At 36.6% G+C, this 27,558-nt stretch overlaps 1 protein-coding gene across 1 annotated transcript; it reads right to left on the bottom strand.

Moving 5' to 3' along the window:
* Positions 1–2,385: 2,385 nt before the first annotated feature.
* Positions 2,386–22,346, bottom strand: LOC105056189 (E3 ubiquitin-protein ligase BIG BROTHER). The gene is made up of 10 exons (XM_010938301.3): positions 22,074–22,346; positions 21,901–21,946; positions 21,636–21,764; positions 20,976–21,140; positions 20,097–20,340; positions 18,241–18,275; positions 15,077–15,121; positions 8,829–8,956; positions 2,906–3,014; positions 2,386–2,816 (listed from the first exon to the last, which is right to left on the bottom strand). Exons 4-10 carry the CDS (start codon positions 21,114–21,116, stop codon positions 2,763–2,765), a joined length of 756 nt encoding a protein of 251 aa, XP_010936603.1. The 5' UTR covers positions 21,117–21,140; positions 21,636–21,764; positions 21,901–21,946; positions 22,074–22,346; the 3' UTR covers positions 2,386–2,762.
* Between the last annotated feature and the right edge of the window lie 5,212 nt (positions 22,347–27,558).

The following is a 27,558-nucleotide window of genomic DNA, read 5'->3' as shown; positions in this document are numbered from 1 at the left end:
ATCTCATAGAAGAGATTTATTAAAAGATTGATGTTTTCTAAGACGTTCATTTATGTACTTTGAAGTAATTGATTTATCTTAATCTAATAGTTAAATCATATTCTACATTATCTAAATTAAATTAAATTATATATATATATATACACACACACACACACACACATACACACACACACAAAATGATGGTAAGGGAATTGGGGCTTATCTCATCGATTGCTTCCTTTTACTTAGCAACTAAATGTTTTATATTTGGGTCTTTGGTCATGAATTCCTAAAGATTTCAGCATAGGTAATTATAGTGTGGCTAGACCTTCCTTTCTTCCTCCTAGAAATGGATAAAGTATTTTCTTTAGTATTAATCCCTAAAATCTTCTCTCAACCTTGAACCCTAAATATAAATCCAAATCTCTTTTATATTTGCATAAAAATCCTTATAAATTTCCCCTTTTGTATCAAGCAGTCCCTTTGCTAGTTTTCATTAATTGAATATTAGTTAAAGTTAATAAAAGTTATAGAAAGACAACAATTTCCTCATTTTAACGGTGATTGAGGCTCAAAATTCTGCTGCTTCTCACTCACTTTGCCCTCTTCTCACACAAGATTTCACTGGTAGGAATTAACAGTGAAGGGGAATAACTTAGTGAGTTGATTAAGCGAGAGCCCTAGGAGAAAAAATATCTGGAAGATATAAATTTAACACATGGAGAATATAAGCAGAATATTGTGCTATCAGTTAGTTAACTTGATAGATGTAAGTAATAAGGTACAAGATTTCAAGGATTAAAAATACAAATACAGAAATGGCAGGATTAATATTCCAACCTATAAACAAAATAATTATAAAATGATATGCAGAAATTAAGCCTCAGCTAAATTTGGAGCCAAATATAAGCTGGCTCGCCGAGTAGTTGCCCGTTCGCCTGAAGCTATCCTCGCCTCAAGGCCACTGCTTCAACGATAAGCATTCATTCCTATTGTCCATTATTCATCCTTGGTGGTTGTGGAGGGCTCCCAAGCTCCACACTAGACACTATTCTACCCTTTTTAGACTGGCAATCTCTTGCTGCAGAGTTCAGCAGGGCTGTCCAAAGAACACCTGCATACAACCGAGCCTTGATGGCTCCGCTTGTTCAGGGTGCAACCATTGTTCTCCCTCAAATCCTGTATCTTGTTATCCCCTTCAACAGTCCATGCTAACTCTCAGGTCTCCTAGTTTGGGACCACTTGGGTTCTTGTCGCCAAGGCTATGCGGCTGCATGCTGGATCGGTTTGGATGGCAGAGCTTCCTATGTTAGATAACTTTAATTTCTATTATGTCTGAATCGTACTCCTATGTTAATGCAAAAATCAAAATTTTAAATAAATCATACCTTGTGTCATCATGCATCCAATATGATGATCTCATAGCCTACAAGATGTCTGATCTTCTTCCATGGGATGTCTGATCTTCTCTCTCCTCACCTTCCTCCTTAACATGAACGATCGATGAAAATCATTCACATCTTTTTAAGATTTAGAAAAAAAAATCAAGGCACATCTAGAATTATATCTTTATTTGTTTTGTCCCATCAAAAAACTAATTCTAATCAAAGTTGACTTTCAATCTAGATTTGATTAGAAATAGATCTCTTTAATTAAGTGAGCTTACTGTAATTGATTCAATACATGTGGTTAACTTAAAGAATTATACCTGACTAAATGATAATTAAGCCATATATTGGGAGCCAAATCTAACATCGTGGAGCAAAGGAGGGCATGCAAGTTGCTGCTTCTATTGTTTAAGCTGATTGCATTTGGTTGGACGGAGACTCCAGCACAGTTACCACTTTGATTAATGGAGCTGGATCCTCTGGACACACTTTTCTTGAAGATATTCTCTCATTGATTGAGAAAGCATCTGACTGCATAAGCCTGAACAAACACTAGAAGTGTTAGAGGTATGCTTTACAACCTACAATACTATCATAAACCTACAATATCGGCATTCCACTTTCTTCTGTCGACTGGCACTCATAGTTCTACCGTGCTAGCTATGAAGCCTTCCATAAATGTTTTCTCCTGATGACGTTTGATATACACTTAATACCTGGACTGAAGCTACATTTGGTTGCTTTCAACCACCCTGCCCTCCCCTCGACCTCTTTGGGGGAGCCACCACAGTCAAATCATTCAAGAAGAAAGCACCAAAGCCGGCATTTATGTTAGATTCAGTTTTGTTGATTAACCATATCTTAGATTAACCATTCGTTTAACATTGTTTGATCTTCTACCTGAAGGCTCTTTCATGAAGAGGTTGAAGCTTCCACAAACATGAAAAACAAAACAGCCAAGAGAAGAAAGAATGCAGTCTCCAAAATTAGAGTTCAGAACACAAACAGAGAAGCAAGGGCACCAACAAAATATCATGTCAGATCTACCATAGATCTCTGTACTTAATACAGCCTCATCACCAATGCCACACCAACTTTCACTATCTTCACAATGAATAACAAGCACAAACTAAAATTTCTACAAGCATTTTCTTGGATGGAAGATCGGAGGGCTAATGACTCATAGATCATACATCCAAAGAGGTCCAATACACAGTTCCATTACCTATACTCGTTATAACCTACATCAGTCTTTCTACTACACAAACATGAGAACAACATGACAGGAAAGTAATAAACTCCGTGTTGTAAAGCTAAACATTGAGAGAAAGATGCAGCTTGAAGGAGTGGTAATAAGCTGAAAACTTTTCCAAGGTCTTTTCTCACCAGGCGTCACTGGTGTCTGGGTTCTTCACCAAAAACCTCGGCAAAGCAAATCGGGCAAGCCTACAAGATAAGTATGGTCAGGAATAGACGGAGAACTTTCATGACAAACAGGGAGCCTGCATTCTTTGATTAATATTGATCTCACTTACCTTGTTTATGCCAAGCCATCTAGTAACACAGCCAGCATGGTAGACATGCTTGCATGGAAGAATCATTTGTCTATCCCCTCTTTTGTAGTCCATCTGGCAAATCACACACCTGGTGCCGAGGAAGAAACAGCAACAAAAAAAATAGTCACGAGAGTTTAAGATATTCAGATGCTTCCGTAACCTATTTTTACGTGGAAACCAGGACAAGCTAATAATCATCTTTGGAATAGAATAGTAAGAAATAAAAGGTAAAACAGCTAATTAACTGACAGTGTCTCTATTTATGATCTACACATAAGACTTATGAAGAAAAAAGGCCCTATCTGCAGATACGTTACATGCTTGCAGAATTTCCATTCCAATTCCTGGATTGAGATTTTCGTGTCCCCTTTCTGCTTTCTCTGTATTTTTGTCATTTATTTTTGGCCCATCAACTTGTATGCTTGCACCATTAATACACTTAACACAATTGTGCTCGCCGATTTTGTTTTTCCATTTTTTATTGAGACATCCAAAGATCATGCAAGAAATACAATAATTGCTGCCTAAATGGATGCATGGGTGCAGACAGATGCACAGTAATTTCTTTGTTCTACGATATTTAGCTGGCCAGTGTAAATGGAATATATATGGTGCATCGGAAAAGACTTAAACATTATTCACAGAAGTTGACCTCTTCTTTTAAACATTTTTTTTCTAATACCTTGAGAGGGACCCACAGCATAGTTAGTTCTTGTCAGGAAAGAAGACATATTTGTTGACCGGTAGTCTTGGATGCAGATTAGATTCTAACAACCCAGTAATCATCATGCTAATGTCGGTTGGATAAATTTTGTCCTTGATGGACACTTAAGATTGATGCCGCAATTACTTCATGTCTTGACCTCAACTTTCCTGGTCTCAAAGTAATTTGAGGCCTCCAAACCAAATAACATACCATCCATATCAAGACACCAAACCCTAATAAAGAACTTTTATTAGTCTTCATTTACCATATGGATGATCCTGATGTATTTCAATCAGTAATTGAAATATAAAAAGTTAATGAAATATTCAGATTTTCAGATTATTTTAACAAAAAAATGTCAGGCCAGTTATAGCTTTGAATAGGATATTTGTGCAATGAGAATATTTCAAGATTTTCAGAGGGACATATATATTTCCTCATCCCTTATCTTTAATTTTTCTTCATATTTGTGGAGCATCATTGCAATTTTTGTCAGATTTTAGATTAGTAAATATCCTTTTTCTTTCAACAAAAACTTGAGATTATCATCTTCAATTTGATAATAAAATTGAATATTCATTAGTCTGTCATGGAGCAACTTTTTTCCTGAGAATAAAATGTTCTAGTAAATTGGAGGAAATTTTCAGATTTTTGGAAGCAGATGGAAGCATGATATCAATATGAAACTAGAATTACCTACACCATACTGAGTAAGAGAAATTATATAGCAGTTTCTTCTACTATACTGTGAAAAAAGAATATATATATATATATTCATTTATGCGAAATAAAAGGATGCATCTTCCCAAATGACAAAACGGGCATGGTGAATATTGCCCACAATCAGTTAGGGAACTAAAAACTACCATAGGTGATGAGTAACAGCATGATCTATGCGAAGAAAGCACATATTAGTAACCTTCTCTGATAGAAGCAGTGTAGACCTGCTCCTAGGTTTGCCCAACAAGCCAATTAAGGGCAGGAGATGAAGTTGAAAGCCTGATTTCTTATAACTTAAATAAATAGTGCACGGAAAGTGCCTTCTTTTGAAGCAAAAAGCCTAAAAAGTAAGACTCGCGGGGGTTGCGGGAACAAAACTGACCTATGAAAGAGAAGTATAAATAGCACAAGACCGGATATGGACATTAACCTAAGCCGACAAAATACCATATTCAAGATCTTGATGAAGCATAATAAATTATCTCTTAAGATAGAACAATCTAAATAAATTAGCCCATACGATCTGGTAATCAAGCCAAGATACCTACAATTGGCAATCATCCAGTGTACAAGATAAAGCTTACAATAGGGAACATGTAATCTGAGTAGCAACAAGGGAATACAAGCCTCACAAAATCAGGATTAGTGAAGGAGAAGAATATCACAGAATCAATGCTAATGATGGAACAACACAAATACATGTTACATGTTGCTGGCAAACCAATTCATCAAAGTCCATCTTACTAAAAATTCTAAATGTGGTAGCTGGAAGCATGGATTTCCCAGAAAAAGGTTGAACAAACATATCTACAAAAAGATTAAAAAAAAGCAAGGTTCATTTGCCATAGTTTGGTTAAGTTTGATATTTAGGAAGATAATTGTCATGCAAAGCATTTTGGCTTGGTCCACTATCTTGGTATTGGGTATTGCATTAGTAAATTACTAGTTCGGCATAGTATGGATCAATACAGTACAATATGCACCCCAAACCAAAAAATCTTTTGAGCCATTCTTCTCACTTTGTATCCCGATACAGCTTGGCACAAGTTTGTATGCACCCCGGTATGCCTCGGTGATGGGTTGGTACATACCTCAGTATGGGTCAATATGGGGCTTGTACTAAGCCAAATATGATTTCGGTACTAGGTCCAACTTGGTAGGTATAGTATGCTCCATACCAGATGGTTCGGGGTACTATGGTAGTCCATGCATTTTAGCATTGCAGTGGCTTGTGAAGAATAAACAGGAACATGCATAATTGATATTGAAGTACGATGATCATCATGCCACAATAGACAACGTAGTGGTAACAATAGCCAATGAATTGCTATTCATCATAAAGGCTTACAGATTTAAGAAAACCCATACTTTAACACAAATAAGATCATAGGCAAGGTTCAAAAACTCAATTTAATTCAGGCTAGGCCAAATGAACTTCAACTTTGGCAATTTCAATAGTTTTGGTGATTTCACTAATTTCAGTTGAAGATGATAAAAATTAAAAAAAATGCAATTTAGATTATAAAGGATCAGAAACAATTAAAAAATAAAATCATTCAAGAAAATAAGTTAGACATAATTTTGAAATCTATTACATTGATTAGAACAATCATGTATACCATTCTTCTGGTTCTATACTTAATCAAAAAAATATTATTAGAAATAAAATTGGAAAACGTATATTTAGAATATCAGATGTCCATCTACTGTTTGAAAGCAATCTAACTTAAAACAGCCTAAATATCTCTAATATCTGAGTTTTACAAGCAAACCTATGTCAAAATTATATTTTCTCTAAGTTTCTTTTGAAAAATGTTGTTAATCTTCATTAAACTTTGTAAAGTCTTAGTGTAGACGAGAGCAAATGCTTCCAAGCATGAATTACCATACCACACCGAGCCACCCAATACAGGGTGTATTGTACTATTCCAGGTTAGAACTGGTATAAAAATCATACTTGAGTCGGTACAGGCCTGTACCAACCCATCTCGAGGTGTATTGAGATATATTCTGACCTATATCAAGACACGCCCAAGGCATACTGAGATAAAATGTGAGAAAATAGCTTGAGAGCTATTTCAGTACAGGATGTATATTGTATTATCCCAACCCATACTGTACTAAATCAGTAATATACCGGTGTGATACTTGGTACCACAATTGCGGACCTTGCTTCCAAGATTGTAAAATATAAACTAAAAATTGGGTATATATAGCTTATGTGAATGATGAACTGTATATGTTAGTTTTAACCAAAATACCAAAATCATCCTCAGTTTTGGATAGATTTGAGTGAAATTGAAATACTTGTGTTTCAAAGTTTCAAGCAAAACTTGAAGGTTGCATTTTTTTCAGGCATAAACTAGAAATAAGGCTTGGACTAAGCCTTATCCCTGCCAAACAGCATTGATGAATGAGGGAAAATTAAGGAATAATATACCACTCAATCTTGCTTACAACAAGCTTACCTACTCCAAGGGATAGTGTCATAAGCTTTCCCTTGGCATGAGGGCACTTCCTACTTTTTACTTTTTTATGGACAAAAAGGTCATCACGCAAAAGTTATTCCAAAAAACTGTCTTTTGCTATTCAAAAGTGAAGCCAAACAAAAACTCAATCATTGCAAGACCATTCTCATAGCTATTACTTTTACTCTTCTATTTTCTTATTCCAAAACCAAATGCAGACTAAAGCATGATCTTAAGGTCTATGAAGAAAGCACCTAAATAAAAGTAGGATAAAGCTACAAATTACCTAATATACTCATTATGTGAAAAATGATAAGGAAAAAATTTCGGAGCCAACTCTTGCGTGTTGGATTAGAAGATGAAGACCAAACAACGATAAGTTCACCAGATAGATCTCATATTCTAGCAAAACTAAAGATTTTGTAGTGCAAGTTGGAATAGACTGAGTGATTAGTTGATCACAGATGGTGTAATTAAATTTGAACCACAGATATGTATTTCTTAACCGTTTCATGCATCTTACATACATCCATGCATGCCTTACACTTTTATGATTGTTTTCCAACTTGAGTTCCTGATCACAACCAGGGCCACATGATTGACTGCGAGCATTTAAAGAGTGATGTCTATTTCTCTCATTTCATGAGTATATTTTGTAATGAGAGGGCAGAAATATAATAGTATATTACTACATCAGATCCAACTGAAAACATAATTCTTTCCAGTAGTTTTCAATACAAATATTGTACATTATGGCTGGTCCACTTTAAGCAACAGAACTACAAGTTATGGTCATGCAGGAATGGGATCAGGTTGAAGAAAACCCCATGACTTCTGTCTCCTATTTGAACCCATTGTATAACTGGTGGGAAGCTAGCGATAAAGCATCCATCTTTAGCCCCTAGGGTTAGATAAAAATGCGATAAGTGACCATATCAAGATCACTATAACTCAGAGCTTTGTTGCTTTCTTTTAATTATTAAAGTTATGGATGAATTGTTTATTCATCTAGAGAAATCCGTAACTTTTCCTACTTTGTTGTGCTCATCCTACAAGAGTCAAAATCTTATTATATAAACTAAGAGGGCAATAGCATGGTATGGGACTTGAAGATGTCTTTCCCTCTAGTAAGGGATTATCCTGTATATTAGAAGGAATAGTACAGCTACTTGAATATGCACAAGGATTTTTTACTATAACCTCCCCTCTCTGGAACAGAGGTTATTCCCTTGCTTATCCAATTGGAGGCTGTGTCTTGCTTATCCACTTGGAGGTTGTGACATTCTGTGCTACCAGAATTCTGACACTTTTACACCTTTTCAATTGGGATACCTGGTACACTTCAGAAAACAATTACCAATGATGCCCTGGCCCCCGGGAGTATCCTCAGCATGCTAGCCACAGAACAATCACTGCTAGCAGCCAACCACAGTGGAGAGTTCTCAGCATACTAGACACAGAACAATCACTGCTAGTAGTCAACCACAGATTATTGATAAACAGTTGTCTGCTTGCTGCAGGTTAATCAACCACGAGCTCATGTTGTTAGAAGGCAACTTAGTTGTCTGTCATGCATAGCCCAGAAACTTCAACTAATTAATGAGTCTCTCAGGTCCTGTTATAGTTTAACCTCCACTTTTCTCATTGAATCTTTCATGAAGTCCAAAAGATTTTAGCTACATATGCACATTTTAAAGCTAATATAGGCACTAAACTTGATGCACATCTACCAACTGAAAATTTATTTAATTCTATTATTAAGGATTTTATTAGAAGTTTGTTCCAAAACATTATTGCCTATCGATATTTTAGTTTGCTGCGACTTAGAATGCCATTTACCACTCTACAGGAGGTAAATCAATCATATGGTCTTTAAAAAAAAATAATGCACATGAGGTGCACAGAGACACAAAAATGCATTGCATGGAACAGGATAAGATAGGACCATCAATGCATTAATCAAACTGCATGGTTAATCATTAAATGAATGACAAGAATGAAGAATTACCTCTCTCCTCGTTTCTTCTTTCTTGAAAAGAAGCTACATTTGTACTTTGTGACTGGAAGTGAAGAAATGCGTTCTTCAGAAAGACCACGGCTTTGCGTTCCAACAGCTTCACCCAAATCTAGTAATTCCTAATTGCAAAATACTAACTTATCAATAAATTGTAAAAATATATTCAGAGAGCACCCAAGGGTTTCTAGTGGTGATTAGGTAATTCAATAGTGAATTAGGAGCATCATTTAGAGTTAATAAGGTCAGGACCAAAGCAGCATGTCCATGCCGTAAAGATGGTGCATTCCAGAAACTTACAGACAATTTGTGATTTGTCTTTACAATTTTAAGTGCAGACTTTGGTACATGGTTCAAGCAGATTACTTTTTCCAGAGAAAAGGGCAGTATATTCTACATCTGGAAAGAATACCTGCACTGAACTTTTGGTACAGAGATACCTTTTAATATTGAGTCATGGCTATATTGTTGTTTGCCATTATATATTTAGTTCTCATACTTGTGCATGTAGTACAATAGTATAGCATGATGTAAAAGGTGAGTACTAGGGAATGATTCAAGTGCTAAGCATACTTTTGGTAGCTTATAGTTTCAGATGCTATGCAAGCTCTTCCAATGAAAAGAAATGGTCTGATGTGTGATACAAATCATATCTTTTAGCCATCGGAATGGAAGAGGCTATCATCCATATAATTGGCAACTTAGTGAACAAGTTTTTAGCCTTTAATTATTTGGTAAGTAGTGCAACTCTGCTGATATTTCATTTTAGCCATATTTGTGATAAAGAATGGTACATTGCTTCATCTTAACCAATTTTTGTCCCCCACAACTGAACTGAAACATCTATTGCTGATTCTTTGGATTATAATCCAATGAAATGTACTGCTGATTCAAATTTTATTCACTATGTTACTAATGATGTTGTCCTTCTTACTCCAGCCTCACTGCTATTGATTTTTTCTCTTTCTCCAACTTATGATTCCATGAAACTTACTTCCTCTTCAGCTCCCATGTTGCAATAATGCTGATTAGTAGCATCTCAGTTCAAATGTTCAATTCATCATAGGAAAAATCATTGGTGGCTTGCGGCTTCATTTGGAATATATAATTGACTGCAAGAAAATTATGTTCCGTTTGTGCTAATAACCACCTTATGCTTGCCTGTATATATATTTTTTTGCCAATCTCCCTTAGCTTAAAATGAATTTCCTTCATGCTAATTACTTAAGGAAGTTTAAATGAAATCACTTTCTAGTCTTCTGCATCCTCCTGGACATGCTACTGTTGACTATCATGACTGCTATGATCTTAAGCAGGATATCTTAGATTCTTCTAGTCACAAGCTTTGTCAGTTCATCTATGGTCGGCATTATCATGCCATGTACATTCTCACTTCAGCTTGTGGGTCACCCATCATCTTCCTATATGTTGACTGATGATTGACAATTTGTGATAATCCTACCCACACCCATCAAAGAGCAATTCCAATATAAGTTACCGATAAAGGACCTCAATTCTATTCAATATTCTCTGGATCTTGAAATCACTCAAATGTGTCTAGGTTTGAAGGAAGTACACAGGTAACTGACTTCCAGTGCATGCTTACTGACTCAAATACTACCATGGAACCCTATTAAAATTAATGCTAACCTCTCATGGCCAATGACCATTCCCTCTTGTAATTGTAAGTATCTCAACAAAACTGTGGATAGTCTTTTCTATTTTATGATCAGTTTGTTTGACATACCTTAAGGTCATCCATGTTCTATCAATTTGAAATTGCACCCAGGCTTGTTCAATATCTTGTAGTTTTGTGAATTATTGTTACCTGGGAAGCACCATCACTTTTTCTTGTGTAGCACAATTTGCTCCATTCTCCAAATTCTTATCAGTATTAATGCCTATTGGGAGAGTTAATGATTGTTTTTATATGGTGATTTGCTTGAGATTAAGATTAATAAAGCCAAATTTGAAATGTTGAAGTGGACTACCATGCCATGAGTACTACAACGCAACAGTATAATGGGCTTTCATGTTTTAATTAAAATGGAAATCCACACTGATAGTACATTCACGTTTTCAGATCTCAGTATAGGGACCCTTTTTTTTGTGCTGATCTGGCAGAATGAACCAGAAGAATACAAAAAACTGGTCTTCCACCCTTTCTGACTCGATATTCGTTAGTACCAGTCTGCAAGGCATTGAACAGTTCCAGTACGGGCTGTTCAATAGTGATTGGTGCCTGTCGGTACCAAATGATACCTTCAATTCAGGCCGGTTGTCTGATACTGAGAAGCATTCCTAGTGTTGGCCCTTGATGGGTCCAGTTCAGTACAGCCAATGCCAACAGGTACTTGAATCCTTGATTATCACTATCCTGCTTGGATTGCAAACCCCTTATTCCATGAAGAAACTAACTATACTAAAATTGATGATCATTGCACTTACCATGATTACTTTGTCAACATGTTGCTGCCTCATTTTTTTCTCAATGCTTCAACTGATTGGTAGAATGTCCATTTCTAGGCCTTTATAGTAGATGAACTACTGGTTTCCGTTGTCTTTTTGCCTAACAAATCCTTTAGCTTGAAATGTTCTGCTCCAATAACATCTTTCTAATCTCATCTATAACTATTTTTTATCTTTTTGGATGAAATCCATACTACTTATTGATCTTAAAATGTAAAAATTCTAGTCACTCACAGCTTCACTGCATGTAAGCTTCTGACTTTTGGCATTGCTATCTACTTGCAAATCACTCTCCAATTTATGAAATATATTAGTAGCAGAACAACTTACTCTACTATATGCAATGCAAGCCTGGTCAGGTCAACTACCACCAAGAGAGCCAAAATGAAAATGTTATTTTATTTAAGAAATCCTTCCTCTTAGTTCCATCTCTCTCCAAGTAATATCTTCAAGTGAGAGAAATGAGCAGAATACTATTAGAAAAATGGGAGCATGTTTATCATTTCATATGAATAATAAACATCTAGTACAAGAACTCTAATCCTAAAGATATAATAGAATAGACAGATAATGTAACCCGGACAGAAGATCATACAACTTAAGTCCTTGAATTTGTTTGTATCATCAACTATTTAGATTTAATAATCAGCTTAAGTCCTTGAGTTCTTTGGTCTACATTTAAATTGTGGGGGGCCATAACTAAGGAAGTTCCATAAAGTCAATAACCATCAGGAACTATTCATTTAAAGAAAGAAAAAATTATAGAAACACCCCCTCAACTTTGGCTCAATTTCACTTACACCTCCTATACTTTAAAAAGTATCAAACTGGCCCTTTTAATTATCGATATGTTCCAATATGGTCCAGCCGTCTATCTCCGTTAATAAAATTTTATAAAATGACAAAAATATCTTTATCTTCATCTCCTCCCTCCTCCCTCCTCTTTGATTGATCCTTTCCTCCATCGCCAGCATCCCTTTTTCTTTCTCCTCCTTCCTCCTCTCCTTTCTCCTCCCCTTCCTCATCCATTTTTCCTTCTCCCATTCCTGCTCATACTCACTTCTTTCTCCACCTCCCCTTTCTCTACCCATTCCTCCATCTCCTCTCCTTTCTCCCCATCCACTTCTCCCCCTCATCCTCCTCCAAGTTGCCCATAACCCATCTCCCTCCATGGCAGTCCCCTCTGTCTTCGTCCTTTTTTGTCTTCCCCATCCTCTTCTCTTCCTTGTCCTCCATCCTATTTCTTGCCGGCAGCCCCTCTCCCCTACTCTCCTTCCTCCTCATCCTCTTTCTCCTCCAAACCAACCCATGAGCTCTACTCCTTTAGATGCCCCCCTCTACATCCGCCCCTTGTCATCGGTAAAAAATCCTTCTCTCCCCTTCCTCTTTACTCATTTCTCCTCCTTCATGGTGGCTCCCTCCACTTCCTTCCCTTCCTCCTTATCCATTTTGCCTCATGATCCTCCTCCAAATCGCCCATAAGCCATCCCCTTCATGGCGGCCCCTTTCACCTCCATCCCTTCTCATCGGTAACTCATTCTTCCCCCTCTCCTTCCTTCCCACTCTCTTCTCCTTCTTGTCCTCCTCCTCTAACCTATTCCTTATGGCGACCTTTCTCCCCTCTCCTTCCTCCTCATCTACTTCTCCTTCTCATCCTCTTCCTCCTCCAAGCTCATCCATGAACAAGGAGCATTTTCGTCTATTAAGAGAAAAATATAACACTGTCTATTAATAAAATGAATGGTTGAACCATATCAGAATATATCGATAACTAGAATGATCAATTTGATACTCTTTAAAGTACATGGGTGTAAATAAAATTGAGCTAAAGTTGAGGAGATGTTCCTATAATTTTTTTCTTAAAGAAATAAGAGGTGCATCACTTCTTCCCAAACCTAAAAAAAATGAAGTTTTTTGGCACGATGAAAGAGATGAAAATCAAAAGAATGGGTGGTTTGAATGTCCCATTGTTGATTTTGGATTCAGTGAATCTTGTACCAAAAGTTTAATGATTAGTGTAGTCTAACACATACATACATATGATAAACATAAATACATAATTATATATACATATATAATTATATGATATATGTATATTTATTATTGTCATATACCGATTGTTTGGATTACTTGTGTCATTTTGAGAGTCTTTATTCAGTTCTTTGAGTATATCTTGTATCCTTTTCTACAATTTAAGTAGAGAGATTCTATGTAAAGTAACTTTGTAGACATTATGAGTCCTAGTAATTATTCACAAAATCATGGCAACCATATATAAATAAACATATATGTATGTATGTAGACATCATGAGTCCTAGTAATTGTTCACTAAATAATGGCAAGTTGATAAGGAAAAGAGTCACTCAATACTTTTAGGTTGCTAATTAACCAATAACACAAGAGAATGAAATGGAAAAAATGAGAAAATCATAACTTTTTACATATTAATGACATTATTTAAATTTCACACATTAATCAAAATAAGTTTTTATCCAAAAATTCAACAAAAAATCACCTTGCCATGTGATTATGCCTACTCATTAATGATAAATCTAAAATCAAGCCTTGTCTTATGATTAAATATAACATTTTCTGTTCGAATTCTTAGAAAGTAAAAAACAATTGGGAATACAGTTCCGAGGAATCCAATAAATATTGAGAAAATGGAAAGGATACAAGGAAAAGAAACATATATTTCTCTCCATTCAATGTGCGACATCTTAGCTTGAAACTTGCAAGCAATTAGATGAACTGTATATATTACAATTTATAGTCAATAAATCCAGACATTCTAGATTATAATTTATAATGTCCATAGCATCAAATTGATATGACAGTAATTTTTTTGCTACATATGATGGAAAACTTTATGTCAAGTTTATGTTTCTAAGCAATTTTACCTAGCACATTTCACTCTTATAAAAGTTTACACAGTTATTCAATAACTAGAGCATTATCAAGAAACTAGACATTCATTTATGGCTTAAGTTGCTGCATAAAACGATCATTCAATATTTAATGGGTTCGTAATATTTTTTATTTAAATCTCAGAGTTTCGGCCTGAATGTGCTAAAACCATATGTTCAATTATCTAAGATATATTAAAATATGTGTGATATTTGTTTTCATGCTTGCTTTATGCTTTCTTGTTCAAAGTTTTCTGACTTTTTGCCCAAAACCTGAAGCAGAACTGGTACAACTGAATCTGCCAAAGCTGAAACTCTGTCAGTCAGACTGAAAATAAAACCAAAACCAAGCTTCTTTGGTCTTGTTTGGAATTCTATGTAAGAACAGTTTGATGCCCATTGGTAGCCTTTATTTTGGAATTTTTGTGCTGTTAATGTGTAAAACTTTGTTGAGTAATCACAATTTATATGACAAATTATTTGCAGACTATGTATGAGATGCATATAATAAACAACAGCCAGCAATAAAGATTAGGATGATTTACAATCCCAGGTTTCTAAAGTTGTGTTCAAAACTATATTTATTTTTAATGAAATTTATGTACACTACTATCAACCAGTTAAGATGTTTATATTTAAGTAAGAACTAAATGTGATAATGTAGTTTATCTCCTAATAACAATTTCAATTTTTTTAATAGTGTCTAACATCAACATATTCCACAGTATGCTTACTGTTCCAGCTCCTGACCAGTGTGAACATAATATATTAATAGTGCATTCCTTTTTCTATTTAAACTAGTCATATGCATTGCATATGTTTACGTTAGTACAGTACACAAGCAAACACTGTTGAAATATTACACACCTCATATGTCATAATGTCTGGATCAATATTGTCTTGCCAAATCACCTGCAAGCATGGATTAGAAGGTATATTCAGCTAAAATGAAGTATTATACAACTAAATAAAAACTAAAAACACTAAGTCTACAATCCATTGCATAATTTTGCAGATAAAGTTTTATGGCCATAAATTTGGAGTCAAGTAAAATCAGAACATGCTTGACTAGCAGAAGTTTACATACAAATACATGCCATCAGGACACTTTCATTTACCGTAGCATACCAGCTAGCAATACATAGGAATTGATTTGTTAAACCACTAGTTTATGGATCCACAAAAAGAAAATATTAACAATTAGAAGGATCTATAACTTGGACATGGTCCCAAAACCAGCACAAATTAAGCAAAATGTACATAGAATGGAGAATAAAAAGGAAGATTTGTTATAGCTCTTAATGAATAATGTTTCAAAAAGCCTAATCATGTAAGTTCTTACCAAGTAATGTTTTAGGAAAAGCTGAAGCAGTCCAAGTGCTATCTTGATATGCAATGCTTACAAAAGAATTAAAAAAAGAAAGAACATTATCCCTAAAAATGAATTATAATCAAGAAGGCAAAAATCAAGTTTCTAACTAAACTTGAGGTGCATCTCCAGATGTTAAAATTGGGACAGCACTGATGTTGTAGTTACTAAGCTCAAAAAGTTTTATCATCCAAACTGCAATGTCTTGACTCTAGCATTAACCACAGCAACTAGAACATGCCAAGAGCACTGCAAACATTGTTGTAGAGACACACAACACCCTCAGCAGTTTTCTTCTTATAGTAGAATAGATGATGTGAACCACAGTGTGTTCCTGGTTAATATGATATTTGGACTAAATTAGTAGTTGCATATTTGCCATGTTATGACATGAGGTGTTTTGGTTTGAACCCGTACACTAGCGATCAATTAAATCATGTACTACATATATATGCTCAATATTACATGGAAAATTTTAAAAGTATGATACCATTTTCATTAGGATTATATTTTAGAAATTTCCACATAACTGAATTTTAATTTGTGAGGTTCAAAATTCTTACATCAAGATCAACATTTTGGAATCTAAAAATTATATGGTCTATGATGTAGTTTAGCAAACTAAGGGCCAATTTGGCTTAGTGTAAGCGGACTGAGAAGGAGCCCACCTAACCGAAGTGGCTTTTGATCCCACTGGACTGAAGCCACTTTGGGTCATTTCTCCCTATACTGGGCCATTTTGGGAATTTGCTTCAGCTCTATTTTTGACCATCCGAACACCCATTTGAATTGGCTGCCGTGGGCTGAACTGGGGTTGGATGCACAGTTATGGGCAACCAAACAGGCATTAAATATGTTAAAACCATCCATTTTGTGCCCACTTTATGCACAGGTGAGAGGCATTCAAGACACTTGATTTTCAGTTCCTAGACATTGTAGATCTTAATCAATGATGTAAATTTCCATTTCAAATAGGGTATCAACTACTTTGTGCTAATAGTATTTGATGACAAATACTATCCATAGTATCCTATAAACAAACACATACTAGTTATTTTGCACATGCTTATGCATGTGTAAGCATGTATACCTAATGAAAAGTAATGATTCATGAATTAGCAGCAATGAGACAATGAAAATGTACCTAATACAAGGAAGAAATATATATTGCATAAAGTACTGGGAAGGGCACAGAACTTAACAAGACCTATTGTTAGCAGTGATCATTTCAAATAAATGGTTGCTTAAGCTTTTTTTCCAAAAAAAAAAAACTTAAAGCCACAGGTCACGGCAAGGTCCAAACAGCATTTCCTCACTGCAGCAGCAAAAACATTGATAATAATTACTCATTGCACATGTAAGGGTAAGGATTCTGTGGTTCTTTGGTTATGTTTCATCTTGTTCATAACCAGGCAGCCTAGCATGAATATGATGAAAGAGCTAAAGCTGGATGTTTCCACATGATAGAGGAAAGATGAAGAATAATGGAAAAATTGCCGGTTTGTAGAATAAACTCAAAAACAAAAGCTTCAAAGTAATACAATCTTGTGCAGAGGGTGAAGTCCTAACAAACCATGAGTGGATAACGAGGTTGGCCGTCTCGGTACCAAACCTCATACCGGTACCATCCTATTATAGTGTCAGTACGTAGTTCAGTTTGGTACGATATAGCATATCAAACATTGGTACAGTACAAGACAGCATACCGGTATGAGACCAGTACGATACATTATGCCCCGTACTAGGTGGTTTGGGGCAGTATGACAGACCATGGCAAGTAATGATAGGGCATGAATTCTTATGCAAAGTTCAAGTGACAGGACAAAGGAGAGAAACAAGAGAAAATTTTTGTGTCCTTAGATTACTGTTATGGATTTGTATATGGGCTGCTTGGGTAACAATCGGCAAGATTGAGTCCATTACCGATCTACACGTATGCATGCTTAAGATGTTTCTGTATCCAGTAGGTCCCCTACTAGTGGATAAGTCTAGGAACCCATTCAGCTAGAGAACTCATCTCTTTTTGATATGTTTTGGTATTCTGAGAACATAGCACTTTTGTTTGGTAACAAGATCAAGGCCTATATCATCCTCAACTTTTGAAATCATACGGATGAAATTAAGAAGTAACATTATTAGTGCCTACACAGGAAAGCTACCTAGATGGAAGAAGTAAAGGAATTCTAAATACATCAGGTTAAAATTGAAATAACGTTAAATTTTGGATGAGAGATACAGAGTTTTGCCCACAAAGAATTAAAGTTCTTGCCCACTTAAGAGCAGATTTTGGTAAATCTAGACATGAAATTAGATTTCAATACATAAAAATATAGAACTACACTTTTTATTTAAATAGCTTGCAGTATCATAAAATACATATTGATATAATAGCATGCAATGGCAGAAATGTAAACCAGTGAAATGACCAACATAAATCCATTATCTTATCCACAAGCAATGCATATTCATAGAGTTGTGCCTCTTGTTAAAACTGCCTGCAGTTTCATATAATGAAGTTCCAGAATCAGTCATGTGTAGCAAAATAGGAACTGCAGAACAGGAACTTCATAATCATTGGATTAAGAGATATCTTTCTCTAAGGTCATTCTCTAAGGTACAAGAATGATTGCTCATAAATACAATACCTATTAAAGAAGCTCACCTGAGGACCACCTGCATTATGGCTTGCTCGAATGCCTGAAAATCAAAAATATGAAAAGTCAGAAGCATATCATACATCAACAGAAAAATTGAGTTTTAAATTAACAGAATAATATACATCACTATCAATAGTTCCAAAATGCAAAAAAAGAAAAAAAAAGAAATAGAACAAAGAGTTAAGGTGCCAAATGTGAATCTTGGAACGTGCAAACAGGAGAGTCAGTTGTGGAGGAAAAACCAGAACATAAATATTTCCAGGTCCTACCCTTCTTATAACATAAATATGTACACATACATACGCATACTATCTATTTCAAAAAACATACTCTCAATTTGATCTTTTCAGTAGATTGGGTATACTATGTAGCATAGTTTGCCACAAGACCTTGAACCACCCTGTTTCGGGAATGCCGAACCGCACCAGCAGCTGATCGAAATGAAAAACCAGCTAGGAGGGGGAGAGGGAGAAGGAAAGAGAGGAAGAGATACGGAGAGGGAAGGAGATAGAGGGGAAGAGAGAGCAGCCGAGCTCACTGCGCCACTGCCGAGCTCAGCAGAACTCAAAGGAGGTCAAAGGGAGAGACGGAGAGGGAGAGGGAGAGGAAGAGGAGCCCCTCCTCAAACCTTCATCGGTCTCAGGATGATGGAGCATCTCACATCCCCAATGTTGGGACCGGACACCATTCCAAGTGTCGATAGCGGACAAGTCAGGAAATGAACTAAGATGGGATGGGATATCCACCATCACAAGCGCCAGGACAAGGGGTATCCCATTCCATAAAAAAACAATGACAACCTCATGACATGGTATTTTAACCCTCCTATGTGCCTCGTACTTGATTGCATAAGTTTGTGATTGATAGAAGCCACCGTAAAGTTTTACATCTGCCTGTGTAACTTCCGAGTGAGATTCCTTTATCCCATCAATTCTGTTCTCATTTCATACATATAACAAGAGTATTAACAAGACCTTTTCAGCTTGATTACAGTTTTATATTGCAGTAGATACAGAAATAGCAGCTCTAGATGGTCAATTGCTCTATGCTTTAGCTAAAATTTTTATAAAATTGCTCCCTAGTCTACATGGTTTTAAATAGCGGTGGGACAGCCAGGCATCCCACCATCATCAGTGTTGGATCAGCATATTTGTTCATGATCTAGTTGATCGAAATAGCAAAAGTGAAAAGGCTTCTCTATGCTATGGAAAGAGCACAATATATGAAGTCTATTTTACCAAGTTCATTGGTTCACTCAATATAGGTTCAACCATTCAAGTTCATATTTTGAAATTGGACACATACCAATGACCCAATAGAATAAGGGTAGGAGCGGAATACACATTCCTATATATTAGATATATCTCTTTGGTTAGGTTTGTTGACTAACAAAATTGCATTACCTGACAAAATTCATATAAGAAAAGAACCTTGTGGGAAGCATTGAAGCCTATACATTTTTCAGTTTATATAAAATTCTATGGCTTACTTTTCAAATAAGTTTCAACTTTTAGGAGCAGCTCCCCATTTCCCCTGTGATCCTAAACCAACCCTCTGCTTCCTTATTTCCCACTGACCTGGTATCTCCATCCCACCCTAGATGGAATCTTCCTCTTATTGGCCTCTTCACTTTGAAGCCCCATGTCTCAAAAGACTTCACTATGCAGCCAACAAGCATTAATAGAGCCAGACCCCGTCTCAAAAGTCCTATCCACCCAAAAAAATTTACTCATCTTTATTTTTAAATGAATAAAATTAAATGAAAACAAAAACCTAAAATTCAAGGTCCCTGCAAATAAGCTTTTGAACAGAATTATTTAATATATGCTGAATAAATGAAAGCCTCGGAGTCAGAACTTACATTCCTCGGTGCTAGGATTTGCACTTGCATCAGCATTGACACTTCCATGCACAACAACCGGTGGTGAGTCAACATTGTTCAATGTTGTTGTGTTGTCCCAAGTCCTCCTTCCCCCATCTAATCCGGGTGTGTAATCATTTATCTCATAGGCATGGTCAAAGCTGTAATAAGAATTATTAATGCCTGAACCAGACAATCCATATTTATACAAGTTTGTGTGCATCATTGACCAGTATGGATTTCCCTGCATAAAAAACACATAAACATTAACTAATTATCTAAAGTACCATCAATCATCTATTCTCAGCTCTATATATTTGATACAGGTGAAATCATAGACAGGATTTGCAAACTAGCAACTCAAAAAAGCAAATGTATATGATAATCAAGAGATGAATAATTTAAGTGTACTAACATAAAAAGCATGATATTCTCAGAAAAAAGAAGCCAAAAAGAGCATGTGCATAGTTAAGAAACCAAATAATTACATATCACCTGCAAGTTGGAGGTAAGGAAAATAATTAATTATCAAGTAAAATCAGGATCAACCTGTTATTACAGAAAACAGCATGGATTGCACAACTATATAAATGATTTTTAATACATAAAGGGGAACTTAACAAAATTAACCACATAATTTCTATCATAATCACAAATTAATGTGAGACAGGTGATTGCTAATAACTCACAAAAACAAAGCTGAATCCAAATATTATTAGCAAGCCCAATTGTCCAGAGCTCTAAACACACATATAATCTACTAAAATGCCATACAAAAAAGAATGAGAAATTCCACACTCTCTGACAGTTAACAAAACAAAGAATCAAATTCCTTTATCACATGGAATGGAGATAGATATGCCACTTTTGTCAAGCTACCTGATCTTGAAAAGCTTCTGCAAAAGCAACATCAGCCTGAGCATATGAGAGACCTTCAAACAAATCCATAAAGCTTTCTGTGACAGTGTAAGGAAATCCGGTGTTTATGTAATGAACCTCCATCTGTCGGTTTGTGTTCATTTGTGATTTATCCTACTAAAAGACCTGCCAGATTAACCAGTGAAACTTGTGAATCAAAGACAGAATAAATCATTTTCTATAAAAAATGAATATAAGACTATGAGAAAAGGGATGCCGGAAAAGGTCAGTGTCTGTTCCATTTATCATCAGAAACTAAGAAATTCTTTCTTCCAACAGAAACTAAAACAGAGCCTATTTTCAACATTAACTCCTGCAAAATTTGCAATAATAACAAATTACAGCATAATCCAGGGACACAATCTCGAGAACCATCGTCCTTAATTCTTGCTGCCAAATGGCATGCGTTCAGTAAATAATCAATACATATGCATACTATTATCAATTTGGATAAAAGTATTTCTCAGGATAGGTAAGTCACATTATCAATTTTCTCAAGGATTTCTTTCTGAGACTTAAATCTAATTACTGACATCAATGCCAAGCTCCTTGAATCAATCTAAAACAAAATGACAAAATTGCAGTCATATAGAGGCAAATAATTAGTGTCGAATGTTGCACCTGTATTTTCTTATGCCCAAATGATAAATCTTTAGAAATTGAGAGAGCCAAGCAGAAATCCCTTAGAGCTGTAAGGAACACTGGAACACACTCCTTAGATTTCTTCGTTGACCTAATAAGTCCTCAAAACTACAAAAGAGGCAACATCAAATTCTAAAGTTAATAATGAATCAAATAAATTTTTCTTCCATCTATTTTCCTCATCTTTCCTTTAAATCAAGCATCAACAAAACCAAATTCCAGGGTTATAAATAATTACAAATACCTCATCTCCCACTCTATCCACCCATCTGCACCAACCTGCCTCCACTCTGCAACCATTCCCCGAGAAAACAACAACAGAATCAAATTGTTGGACACAAAGCCCAAACCAACCCCACTAATCTATACTTTTAGAGAAATCTTTCACCAGAATATTCCAAACGCAAGAATCCGCACCTCATTCGACCGCGATCGCCCGAAGCACTTCCCAATCCACGCCCTCCCGCTACTCTCGACCGAAAACCGAAGAAAAAATCTCCTCAAGCTCCCGATCTGATCAATGCTGGAAGAAAGAGGGAGCAAGGAAGTACAAGTGGAGGACGCAAAGATTTGAGAGCTTTGAAGGCAATGTCGAAGGCTTTAGAGCGGAGAAACCTCTCCCTCTCTCCCCCTTCTCTCTTCGCCCCTGCGTGTGTGTGTGTGTCTCGGGCGGTGAGGAGAGGAGGGCGGATTTGGGGGCTCGTCCTGTCTCTGTCCCGGGGCTCTTTATACTCCGTCTCTCTCTTCTTTCCCTGCTGCTGCTGCCTTCTTTAATCCTCGTCCCGGAGAACCCCGACACCACGCGCGCGATATGACGCCTGGAGCGTGACATCTCGCGACACGAGGTCTAGAACGCGACAGGGACCTGCTACGCTCGTCGTGGTCCGTTCGATTCCTGATAACACGGCTCTTGAAGGATTAACTTGCCGTCTGTTGCTCTCGGACCTGAGGACACGGCATTTCTTTGCGCCTTCAGTTTCCTAGTTACCGATTTTACCCTCATGTGCGGCATCACGTATCTGGTCTGGGCATCAATAAAACTAGTCCAACCATATTTGATGTAATCTTATTTGACATATTTTTGCTCATCTGAGAAACTAGGAAGCTGGATGGACCATCCTCAGTTTGGATTGCTTGAGTTTTAACAAAATCATTTTTTATTATTTATATAATTTTGTCTTCAATAAATCAGCATCTTTTTTTTATTTTTAATAAAATAAATTATTCTGCTTCATGAGATAGATATTATACATACAAAATTCTCAAAAATATATATATGTAAATACCTAATAAATCATGAGAAATAGATGGTATAACTAATCCTCTTTGAAATTATTCAAAGTTCAATCATAAATATTAAATTGTACATAAATTATAGACATGAAATGTATAAAGCCAAGAATATAAATAATGATGCTTGAAGTATCAGTGGAAAAAAAAAAAGTTATATAGAAAAAATGTATTTGACAAAACCCGCAGCCGGTTTCGCAACGAGGGCAATTTAGTCATTTGAATGCAAGCTTCCACAGGTCACGAGATAAAGAGATGATACGACGCGATATTTCGCCCGATAAAAGGCGACACCCGACTGCGTTGAGCTGGCCAACTACTCACACACAAGCTACAGTAGGCGCTGTCCGAAAACCGCTCCGCTCTGGAGGTTGATTCCTCCACGCGGCCGCTTTCCATTGGATCCACGACTCATTAATTTATTAAACGCAAGGAACGCAAAAAACGATCCATTAAATTTTATAAATGCAATAAAGTTAAAGCCCCCGTCCCCACTAACGGATAGTTTTAATGCTGGTGGGGAACGCTTGGGTCGTACGCAAGGTTGCAATCAAGAGCGACGGAGAGAGAACGCCCCTCACCGTCAACACATGTCGCCTGGAATTCCTCCTTTGCTCTCTCTCTCTCTCACTCGCTACTCTCTTTTCCTCCTTTCTCGCCGAAAAGGAGTTCGCCTGCCGTGAAGCCGTGCCCAAGGGCACCCCGCCCGCCCTCCCAGCTTTCGGTTGCCAATGGCATTGGCTTGGGGGGACAGGGTTGCATCTTTCGCGCGAAAGTAGGATTCACCTTCCTTCGCGTGAGTTTACCGTCAGATCGGATAATTGGTTGCTTTATGATCCGCACAGACAGAGGAATGGATATATTCGGATATCTTGAGATTTGTACGAAGAACGATCCGGCGGATGATGTTATGAAGGAAGATCAATCATTTTTTCCATATGAAAGATGCAACCAAAATCTTGGTGTGGGGGCGTGACAAGAAATATTATAGCGACGTGACTATCTTTCAATTTTTTAATCTAACTCCTTCGTGAATGCGATTGCACCATTGGACCCCGTTAGTGACGGATTCTGTCTCTGGCCATATTGATGGAATTAATGGACACTTGATGAATCCTATCTTAGCTCATGAGAGTGCTGCCAAAGCAAATAAATAACTATAGAACGTTAGATAGAGGGAATTAGTTGTTTAACCTACGAAACCACCGGATAATAAAATAATGCTGGTGTACATCTGTGTTCGTTGAAAGCAGTAACCAAATCCGACCTCCCCTCCAACCATAAAAGCTAACCATCAAGAGAGGTTATGTTCACCATGGGTGAAGATATGGAAACCCTTCACAATAAGATCGTGTGCTTTTTTTCTTGATCCATGTTTTTTCTGTCTATGGAAGGACAGCAGTTGCCTTGAAGCAGTCAGCTAGATGGGAATTCAATATGATAGGATTAGTTCATGTGAGTACACATTTTTTTCGACTTAATCTTGTGCTTAATTAATGATGAGTCAATTTGTAAACTATATAAGTCAATTTGTAAACTGGTCAATCTTTATTCCATTTTGGCTTGAAACTATCTTCAAACCAAGAGTCAATATGCTCTAGGTTAATATAGGGTTTTTACAGGCATAAGTATGCGTCCACATTCATGAGTTCAAGTTTGAGATGAGCTTAGTCCTAATAGGTTTGCTTTTGACTTGGAAACATGATCATCAGGTAAAAAGCAACTTGAACTTGACTTTGAATTTCAGGCTGAAAATGCCATTCAAACTCGTCCCCCAACAACACATGTACACAAAATATGATGATCCACTTTATTAGATCCATGGACAATCACAAAATTTGACCATGCGGCTCTTGAACCAAGCCTCACCCCACAATCCATTCCCACGGTACAAGGTGTATAAATTGACACACTAATGAAACAATTAGCAAGCATGAGAACTTTGGCTGATCATACTATAAAACTATGCCTATTTGCATCCCCTTAGGTTTGATAGGATTCTGATGCTGTCTTTCGTGGTGGCTAATGTGTGTAGACCACGTACATGTTCTTAGGCTTGGGCCAACCAAGAAACAAAGTATCACAATTGGCAAACCACATCCATCATGCTACATGCTTTGCTAATTAATGTTTGATTATCCTTTGGTGCTGAACGAGTTCGGGCTGCATCTTTCATGCAAAAAAATAATTTTTTTTTTATGATGTTAATCATTGGGTTGGACAATGTCCACTTTGAGATTTATAAGAAAAAAAAAATGAAATATGTTGGAATATTAAACAGTTGATATCATAAAATATATATATATATTAAAAAAATATTGAAAAGATACAATCCGAACCCTTGCTGAAACTGCTTTGAGGAGCGTCGGCGGTCGCTTTTTAGCCGAGAGGATAAGCAGGGGAGGGGAGCTTGGGTGGGTTGGGAGCGCAGCACGAGGCGCCCGTGACAAAAGAGAAGTCATGGCGTACCTTCGCACGAATCCCGAGTTAGAAGGGACAGGCTGGCAGGAAGGGAGCTGACGTGGAATTTTACTTTTTAGGGGTTGTTCACTACAAAGTTAAATAAAGGAACGGCCTCAGACCCCAGGCTAGACTGTTCCTTTAGGCGGCTGGGGACCAGGCGAGGTATGGATAAATGCCTTGATATCTCAATGCTTAGAAGAAGACTTTGGAAGGATTCTATTCTACTAGTTGAAATAAGTTAGACGGATAGATCTGCATATTCTGTATACGTGCTACGCTGTTATGCAAACATGAGAATTTTAGAATAAGTTTGGATCTGTTCAATGATTCTTACGTGTGCAATTACATTAGAAAAAGAAGTCCAATACAATTCATTTAGACTTTTTTAATATCTACAATTACATCGAACCTCATGCATAGGGTACCTAATTAGATAGAAAAATGTCACTTTCATCCACGATCTTTTTGCGTTAATTCTTGAAAGAGTGGTTGTGTCAACACATAATGGAAACTAAATTAATTGGAGTCAAGAATTGGTAGTTGCATCTGTAAACAGCTTGTACTAGAGTCAAACCTTCAAACATATATAGAGGATTTTCTGCCTTCCTCGTGAGCAGTTTCACGAATTTTTTGAAACCTATCTTGAGTCAAATGACGCAAATGGATGTCATTTGCAACCAAATTTGATATGTGGATGCAAGCACTTGATCAACCATGGTTGCGACCTAGTCTGGCATAGAGACAAATAGGCATAGTTGGGTTGGTTGGTTTGTTGCTTAGGTTAGGTGGACAAACAGATATGGTGCAATTAGGAAGAGTTGCATGAACCTACCATCAACTTCATACGTGAGCAATCGATCACGAGTCAAATTTGAATAGTTCTTTGAGCAACATAACTTATAAGCTATCAGAGGCTATGGTTTTTTCTCACACGTTAGCTACCCGAGCATGCATCCAAGATAGGGCCGAGTTGAGCCATCCTTCACGGTAACACTTTGTCAATAAATTGAATTGAGTATTGGTGGAAATAAAGAAGACACCAAGGGATGAAACAAATGAGACACTAAGAGAGGGAGAATGTAGCTACTACTTGCTCATAAAGATCTATATAGGATATGCTTGGTTAGGGAGAGTTAGATTCTGAAATGAAAATGAGTGACTCTCGTTCCAACCATTCGATTGAGAAAAATCCGAAGAGAGTTATGGGGTTGATCGAAATATCTTAATCTCTCAAAACATAGTCCGAACTCTCATCTAGTTTTTAAATTTCATTCCGATTTCAAATTTGATTTGAGTCACGAACTAAATGCTTCAAAGAATAGGTCCATTCTAATTCTCATTCCAATTCATTTAGATTCTAATTTCGATTCCGGTCGCAAATCAAGCATGCCCTTATTTCAATCTTGCTTAACAGGTCATAATCTGATCATGGTCAAATATCAAGACTTTGTTCTTTTGTGTAGATTCCCATCACAAACAATATTTTGTAACAAGAGAAGTACGTCAAAACTAGAACGTCGGAACATAGAGCAACACCTTAGATACCCAAAGCAATATTCTAGAGGAAGAGACAAGCTATTTCCCATCCCATGTGATGCTAGTTGAATGGTCAAAACCTCATCTATTGCATGAAACCTGATTCCCTCCCACGTTGAACAGGGAAAGGAATAGTGCATGTAGTTTTGCAGCAAAGCCTTACTCTATCTTGCTTCATCATAGCAACAATCCCGCAATCATCTATCAGATGCAACACTTTTAAGCTACGCCATATGCATTATCATTGGCACCAAACCTGCATCAACAAAACTTTGGAAAAATATATGAAAATTCTTTTCAGAACGCATGCCAAGAATGATTTGGAAGATCAACTTTCCTGAATATATACTTGGCATGGTCATACATATATGCTCTTGGTTATGATCATAACATCTTTGGGGTTGTAGATCTTGATCACATTAGAAGGATAAAAAAGGGTACTCTTTGGCATTTCTTCAAAAGGCATGAATCTCACTTTTAAGGAGATTTGTAGAGCCAAAGCATGCGCATTTTGTTCTTAGATTGAACATGTGACATCCGCTTATATAAATTTGAAGATACAGTGCCACTTAATCATCTGTTAAGCATAACATTTGCTAATTGACTGCTTAGA

The sequence above is a fragment of the Elaeis guineensis genome, chromosome 13, assembly GCF_000442705.2.
Source record: "Elaeis guineensis isolate ETL-2024a chromosome 13, EG11, whole genome shotgun sequence".
Classification (NCBI taxonomy): domain Eukaryota; kingdom Viridiplantae; phylum Streptophyta; class Magnoliopsida; order Arecales; family Arecaceae; genus Elaeis; species Elaeis guineensis.
Note: the sequence above shows the minus strand (reverse complement) of the source record. Positions and strands in the feature narration are given on the sequence as shown.